Source organism: Miscanthus floridulus, chromosome 5 (genome assembly GCF_019320115.1).
Source record: "Miscanthus floridulus cultivar M001 chromosome 5, ASM1932011v1, whole genome shotgun sequence".
Lineage (NCBI taxonomy): Eukaryota > Viridiplantae > Streptophyta > Magnoliopsida > Poales > Poaceae > Miscanthus > Miscanthus floridulus.
In genome coordinates, this window is record NC_089584.1 from 54617560 (window position 1) to 54625973 (window position 8414).

The following is an 8414-nucleotide window of genomic DNA, read 5'->3' on the forward strand; positions in this document are numbered from 1 at the left end:
TGGAGCCCATAACACGTGTAGGGAGAGATCAAAGACTGGGTCTTCTCCATAGAAAGGAAAAAAAGTGGAATGTGTACTGCTCGGTGGTTGTCGAAATAACTTGGAAATATAGATCATATAGGCGTAGTACGAGCAAGTAGTCCTGTGTTGAACTCTTGGCCTTGGCTAACCCATAGTCCATAACGTCGAGCACGGAGCCTGTAGACATGTAGGAAAAATAGGTGTGACCAAGGGACCATAGCCGACCACCCATAACGCAGAGCACAGAGCCTGTAGCACGTGTAGGGAGAAATCAGAGATTGGGTCACCTCCAAAGAGATCAGAAAAAAGAAAGCATTTTTGATGATTTGGCGAAATCGTGGTCGGTGATTTGGAGAAAACGTGCTTGACGATTTGGAGAAAACGTGTTCGGCGATTTGGAGAAAACGTGTTCGGCGATTTGGAGAAAATGTACTTGGAGATTTGGAGAAAACATGTTTGGCAATTTGGAGAAAACGTGTTCGGCGATTTGGAGAAAACGTGCTTGACAATTTGGAGAAAACGTATTCAGCGATTTGGAGAAAATGTGCTCGGCGATTTGGAGAAAACGTGTTCGGCGATTTGATGAAAACGTGTTCGGCGATTTAGAGAAAATGTGCTCAGCGATTTGGTACTAGAGTTCGTTATGAAGTAGCATATATCTTGGTGACCATAAGTGGTTGTTAATCCACAATAGAGACAAAATGGAGACAAGTTATGGAGACCAAAAAACATTACTAAATATGAATTTGTAGAGTACATATCAGTGTTTCAAGGATAGAAACGTATAAGGTGTTCGATGTGCCACGAGTTGGGAACATCAACTCCTTCTAAGTCACGTAAGCGGTAAGAACCTGGTCGGGTAACCTCTTTGACGATATAAGGCCCTTCCCAGGGGGAAGAGAGCTTGTGCAAACCATTAGTCTTTTGTTTTTTGTGGAGGACAAGATCACCAACAGTAAATGAATGACCTTTGACGTTTCGATTGTAGTACCTCCGCAAGCCTTCTAGATACTTAGCTATATGGACACAGGTGACTAGACGCTCTTCCTCAGCTCGCTCAATGTCCTCAGACTAAATAGCCTCGGCTTGCTCTTCATCATAGTTTTTCACTCTAGGTGCTTGGAAAGTAACGTCCGCTGGTAGTACGGCTTTTGAGTCATAGACCAAAAAGTATGGAGTCACACCGATGCTGCGACTAGCTTGAGTACATAGTCCCCAGACTACAGTTGGAAGCTCCTTGAGCCATCTGCCTAGGTGCTTTTCTTCTCTCTGATACAGTCGTTTTTTCAAGGCATCAAGGATCATACCGTTCGCCCGTTCAACTTGACCGTTGGCTCTTGGATGGGCAATAGAAATGTATTTGACAGAGATGCTACGATCTTCGTAGAAGTCCTAAAAGTGATGTCCAATGAACGTAGCTCCAAGATCGATGATGATGCTGTTTGGTAGACCAAATCTGTGGATGATATCTTCAAATAGGTCAACTACCTTCTTTGCCATAGCCAAGACGAGCGGTTTATATTCAATCCACTTGGAGAACTTGTCAACGGTGACATACACGTACCAGAAACCACCTGGTACTGGCTTGAAAGGCCCGATCATGTCCAGTCCCTAGTATGTAAAGGGCCAGTAAGCTAGGATGGTTTGCAACTCTTGCGCGGGCACGTGTATTTGCTTTGCAAAGAATTGGCATCCTTCACATCATCGAACAAGATCTTCTACATTAGTGATGGTTGTGGGCCAATAAAAACTGACTTGGAAGGCCTTGCCAACCAATGTTCTCGAGGCCGCATGGTTGCCGTAGGAACCAGAGTGAATTTCAAGAAGCAACTTCACTCCCTCCTCTTGGGTGATGCATTTCTGTAGTATCCCTTCCTTAGCACTTTTCCTCATCAGGCTGCCATCCACCAACATGTAAAGCTTGCTTCGATGAACAAGGCATTTAGTTTCAGTCTTGTCTGCGGGTACCTCGACGCTGGTGAGGTACTTGATGAATTGATTCCTCCAATCGATGACCGGCGAAGGTACTGTAAGTACCAACTGCTTGGCAGGGGGAACTTCCTTAACTTCCTTATCTTCTTTGATGGATGGCGCCAGGAGATCCTAAATGAAAACCCTTGGCGGAATCGCGGCGCGAGAAGAACCAAGCTTGGATAGTTGGTTAGCGAGTTGATTTTGGTCATGTACCACATGGTGATACTTGATGCCATAGAATTTTCCTTCAAGCTTCCTAATTTCAGCGCAGTAAGCATTCATCTTCATGCTGGAACAAGACCAGTCTTTGTTGAGCTGGTTGATAACCAGTGCGGAGTCTCTGTACACCATGAGGCATTTAACACCGAGTGCGACGGCTATACGAAGACCGTGGAGACATGCTTCGTATTCCACGACATTGTTGGAGGCCAGGAAGTGTATCTGAAGAATGTAACGTAGCTTATCCTTGGTCGGTGTAATGAACAGAATGCCCACATCGGCACTATTGATGTTAAGGGCGCCGTCAAAGTATATCACCCAATGCTCGGGGCAAGCAGCGGCGATGGGCTCTTGGATCTCAGTCCATTCAGCGACAAAGTTAGCGAGCGCCTGCGACTTAATGGTAGGTCTGCTTCTAAATTCAATGGAATAGGTGCTAAGCTCAACAGCCCATTTTATGATGCGGCCATTGGCTTCTTTGTTGTGAAGAATGTCCCCTAGGGGAAACTCAGTGACCACGGCGATCTTGTAGTATTTAAAGTAATGCCGGAGCTTGCGCAATGTAATCAAAATTGCATATAACAGCTTTTGTACCTGAGGATAACGAGTTTTTGGCTCATTGAGTACTTCACTGATAAAGTAGACCGGATGTTGCACCCTATAAGCATGCCCAACTTCTTTGCGTTCGACGACGATAGCTGTACTCACGACGCGAGAAGTGGCGGCGATGTATATGAGCAGAGTCTCATCTGGCCTTAGCGCTATCATGATCAGTGGATTTGTCAAGAACAATTTGAGCTACTTGAAAGCTGAGTCTGCCTCCTCCGACTAGGAAAAGTGCTCAGAGGCCTTGAGGAGCTTGAAGAAGGGTAGCCCTTTTTTGCCAAGGCGTGATACAAAGCGGCTTAAAGCAGCCATACAACCTATAAGCTTTTGTATATCCTTGACACATGTTGGTCGTTTCATATTGGTGATGGTGGAGACCTTGTCCGGATTAGGCTTGATGCCTCGAGCACTGATGATGTAGCCCAGTAGTATACCGGATGGAACTCCAAAGATGCACTTTGAAGGGTTCAACTTCCATCGGTACTTGTTTAAATTGGCGAAAGTTTCTTCAAGGTCGGCGATAAGGTTGTCGGCTGTCTTGGTTTTGACAACCACGTCATCGATGTAGGCTTTGACATTGTGGCCAATCTGCTAGTCGAGGCACATCTGAATGGCCCTTTGATAAGTAACCCTAGTGTTCTTGAGTTCGAAGGACATAGTTTTGTAGCAGTATGCACCAAAAGGTGTAATGAACGACGTCTTTATCTAGTCTTCTTCCTTGAGGGAGATCTGATGATAGCTGGAGTAACAGTCAAGGAAAGAGAGTAGTTCATAGCCGGCGGTAGAGTCTACAACCTCGTCTATCCGAGGCAAGCCAAAGGGGTCTTTAGGGCAGTGTTTGTTAAGATCAGTATAATCAACGCACATTCTCCATTCTTTATTCTTTTTTCGAACAAGAATAGGGTTTGCTAACCAATCTAGATGATACACTTCTTTTATAAACCCGGAAGCTAAGAGCTGTTTTATTTCTACCCTAATAGCTTTCTTCTTGTCTGGCGTGAATCGGCGAAGTTTCTGCTTGATTAGTTTGGCAGTTGGCAAGACATTCAAGGAGTGCTTGATCTTCTCCCATGGTACCCCTGGCATGTCTATAGGTTTCCAAGCAAACACATTGGCATTGGCACGTAGGAAGGAGACGAGCGCACTTTCCTATTCAGGGTCAAGGTGAGCCCCAATCTTCATGGTCTTGGAAGCGTCATTGAGGCCAAGGCTGACCTCCTTGATTTTCTTGGACTTGGCGGAGGCATGGGGAAGCTCAAGCTCTAGAATCTCCATGTCATCGGCGGGTACTGTCTTGGCTTCGGTGACCATGCTAGCCATCTAGATGGAGAGGTCGGTGGCTTCAGCGAGGGCGAGACTCTTTGTCTTGCAGGCGTAGGCGTTGGAAAGGTTGGCCCGCAGAGCCAGGACTCCTACAGGCGAAGGCATCTTCAACACCAGATACGCATAGTGCGGTATAGCCATGAATTTGGCTAGAGCTGGCTAGCCAAGTATGGCATGGTAGGCGGTGTCAAAGTTGGTGACATAGAAGTTGATATGCTCGATGCGGTAGTTGCTTGCCATGCCGAACTGTACTGGTAGGGTGATCTCTCCAAGTGGCCTAGATGCCCTTCTAGGTACCACACCCTAGAAGGAGGAGTCTGAGGGTGTGAGATCTGATATCACGAGGCCCAACTCTCTTAGGGCTCCGACAAAAAGTAGGTTCAAAGCACTACCACCATCAACAAGGACTTTTCTGAATAGCACCTTCTGGATGGTTACGTTGAGGACGAGGGGGATGGGGATGTCTACCCATTGGTCAGCCCTACTAAAGGTGATGGGGATCTCAGACCATGGGTGATAGCTAGGGTCGGTGGTAGTTTCTTCTGAAGCGACGGCGAGCACTCGTCGAGCGGCAAGCTTCCGTTCCCTTCGACTCTTAGTGGAGGCAAGGCCCTCGAAGATGGTGGCAACCACCTTATCATGGTTCTAAAAGGCATTGTTGTTGTTCCTAGGCGATCGGCAACCTCCTGTTCCATTATTGGCATCGTCGTTGAGCCTCTTGTCCTGGAACTCCCTGGCTAGACCAATGTAGTCCTTCATCTTGTGTTTGGCATTCTTGTGAAGAGGGCACGGGTCTTTGAGTATCTTTTGGTACTGCTCGTCATAGTTACGCTTGGTGCAAGGTTGACTAGAGGCGGTGAAGATGTGTTCTGGCCAGCAGCGGTGATTTTGGCCAGGCCTATGTCCTCCTGTTCAATCACGGCCGCTATCGCGATGATAACTGCGGTCGTTAGGGTGGCGGTCATTGTGATGTCGGTCGTCAGGGCGATCACGGTGAGGTGGTCACTGAGTGCCTACATCCTCGTTGAAGTGCACCTCGGCTTCCTCTGCATCGGCGTACTGGTTGGCGGTAGTTATCATTTTGCCGATACCGGTTGGTGGCTTACGATTGAATTTGGAGGGAAGCTCGCGATGGTGGAGTCCTCGGATAAAGGTGGTGATGACTTCATCTTCCGTGATGTTGGGGATAGAGTTCCTCATCTCGGAGAAATGCCGGATGTAGCTGTGGAGGAGCTTGGATGGCTTCTGGTTGATGCGGCTGAGATCATGCTTTGTGCTGGGTCGAGTACACGTGGCCATATAGTTGTCGATGAAGACTTTCTTCAACTCTTCCCATGAGCTAATGGAGTCCGGTGCAAGGCTGGTGAACTAGCTCATGGCAGGTGGCGTGAGCATGACAGGGAGATAATTTGCCATAACGCTGGTGTCTCCTCCCACGGCATGGACGGTAGTGGCATAAGCCTACAGCCACTGAGTTGGGTTCATTCTTACTTCGTAGGGCTCAACCCTGGTGATCTTAAAACCACAAGGCCATCAAAGCATTCGGAGTGCCCTTGTGAAAGCCGGAGGCCCCTCAGGATTGTCGACACCATAATCTATGGTGTTGTGGTTGGGGATAGGCTCGAGGGCTGAGTCTGGGTTGTCGTACTCCCTTTCATAGTCCTGGCGGTGACGTACTTTGTCTTCATGGCGACCAAAGCGATGGTGCTCGATACGCCGCCGCGCATCCCAGAGGTTGCTAAGATGTACTCTAGCATCCTATTCGACCTCTTGGTCGTGTTGGCGATGGTGTTCGGCACGATGCCCCCCGGGTCCCCCTTGTAGAGGTAATGACTGGTTAGCGAAACGGCTTTGACTTGGGCAGTGATTGGACCTCGGCGTAGCTGATCGGTGAATCGTGCTCGTAGAACATGAAGGTCTCTAATCCTCGCGGATCTCATTGACCTGATAGTGAGCCACTTTAAGCATGGCGGCAATATTGGCGAGCTCAGGCATTTGAGGGAAACGAGCGAGCTCATTGGTGGCTACTGCCAAATTAGCGCTTGGAGTCCTGAAGATGTCATGGCCGTCGACGTGGAGAAATTCTTCATCAAGGTCGCGGTAGAGCGGGAGCGGTCTTCCTTGAGAGTCAAGCTAATTATTCTGAGCAGCCTTAGCCCTTGTGATGGCTACCTCATTTTCTTGCCACTACACACGGTTGATGTTTTGGTTCTCCCGAGTAGCGCGATCCTCCTCAGTTTCACCATTCCAAGGAGGGCTATCGATGCTGACGTTGAAGATCGCGCCACCCTGGAAGGGTTGTAGGAGAAATTGATCGGAGAAGGTTTTGGCAAGGGTCTTCATAGAGCCCTAAGACTCAAAGCCTGGAGTTTCTTCTGGGATGGTCTGGAGGTGTGCCATAGGGCTCCAGCCTAAGTGTACCATGTTGACAGTCGGTGAGAGCTGGACGGCGATCTGGTCAGTGAGTTTGCCCCTTATGGCATGCTGGTAAGCGGCGGCGGTGTTGGAGAATCCAAAGGGTAGGGCCATAGCCCTTGTAGCTTCCTAAGCACCCTCCAATATATCTGGATCGGAGGGTGATCAGCACTGAACCAGAGTGTCCAGTGCCGATTCGGTGACAGAGAGACAATCAGCGAGCTTCAGTCCGACCCAATCGATGGATTCGATCAGATCGTCGTTGTTGATCGGCCTCCTCTGGTAGCGAGGAAGCGGACAGCGAGTTGTTGCTGAAAGAGACCTCGGAATCTCCTCCGAGATTGGATCTATAGTTGCAGGTGCAGGGGTGGCTGGCGTAGAAATGATCTGCTCCGGCTCGAGGAGCTCTCTGACTCCATCAACATTATGACCCATGAGATGGAACCGATCGTGAAGATTTCGCCAGGCTGTGGAAGGGATGAAGAGCCTATGAAAAAGCCATCTTGTTCGACAAGGAAACAGCATGCACACCCCTACCTGGCATGCCAACTGTCGATAGAATATCATTGGTAGTCCTCCGAGGGGTATCCCACGAAGGTAGATTGATTGGTAGAGGAGCGTGAGATCAAGAACAAGAAGGCAATAGAGACACACGAGTTAGACAGGTTCAGGCTGTCAGTATGACGTAATACCCTACTCCTGTGGTCTGTTGGTTTGTATTAGCTATCATATGATATACCGTGATTTTAGAGGGGGTCCCTGCCTGCCTTATATAGTCCAGGAGGCAGGGTTACAAGTCGGTTAGATCTAAGAGATAACCAGAAAGTAATAACTGATTATAGGAATCTTGGGATCATATATATCCTAACAGATTTCATATTATCTTCAGGATATCTTCCCGATGTCTTGTGGAAGGCGTCGAGCAGAGTCATGCCCCGCAAGGCTTCTTCTTATGGGCTAGGCCACCCCTAGGGGCATAGCCCATGTGGTCTACCATGGGTATCCGGGGTCATACACCCCACACTATCTTCAATTGAGTATGGATCATAAGCTTTAGCTACTGTGGTGCTCTTCTGGAATCAGGTCTCTCTGCGCATACTCTGGAATTGGTTATTGAGCGCTGCCACCCATTGAGTCAATTGTCCCAAGTTGTCAAACTCTTGTCCTAGCAGCTTTTCTTTCCACATTGGCAGCATTCCTCAGAATCTCTGAAGAAACTCAGTGCCCAATTCATTAGTCCTCTATCTCATGGTTGTCAAATCGATTATTTTCTTCTCTCCAGTCCCAGTGTAAAAATATGTATGAAATTTCTTCTTTAGGTCAACCCAATTGGCAATGGAGTTGACTAGTAGTGATGAAAACCAAGTGAAGGCCGGCCCTAACAGGGACAAGGAAAAGAAACGAACTCGATGGGCATCCTCAACTGATGCTTCGCCCAATTGTATAAGATACCGACTGACATGTTCTATTGTGCTTGTACCGTCTTGACTAGTGAACTTGGCGAATTCTAGGAGCCTGTAATTTGTAGGAAGAGTGACCAAATCATACCATTCTAGATATGGGTGTTTGTACGAAAAAGTTGTTCCTTTTGGCTTCTGACCGAACTGATTCTTCGTCATCTCGGTCACCTTGAGCAGCAACTCGTTAGCTTGTGGATTTGGATTTCTCGGTACTTGCTGACCCATCTGTGGATTGAAATCCCATGTGCCTTGATATCCTAGATTTGGTATCATGTGGAGGGTGTTATAATCCATGCCATAGTGATAACCTTGTGGAATCTCAATCTGTTGGGTCCTTTGCTGGCTTGCTACTTGAAGTCTCTAATTATAGACATAAGGATCTATATCTCTACGGAT

At 47.9% G+C, this 8414-nt stretch overlaps 1 protein-coding gene across 1 annotated transcript; it reads right to left on the reverse strand.

The window, feature by feature from the left end:
• Positions 1 to 1413: 1413 nt before the first annotated feature.
• On the reverse strand, positions 1414 to 4131 carry LOC136454652 (uncharacterized). The gene is made up of 4 exons (XM_066455009.1): positions 4036 to 4131; positions 2209 to 2808; positions 1777 to 2124; positions 1414 to 1632 (listed from the first exon to the last, which is right to left on the reverse strand). The coding sequence occupies exons 1-4, from the start codon at positions 4129 to 4131 to the stop codon at positions 1414 to 1416; spliced, it is 1263 nt and encodes a 420-aa protein (XP_066311106.1).
• Positions 4132 to 8414: the final 4283 nt, after the last annotated feature.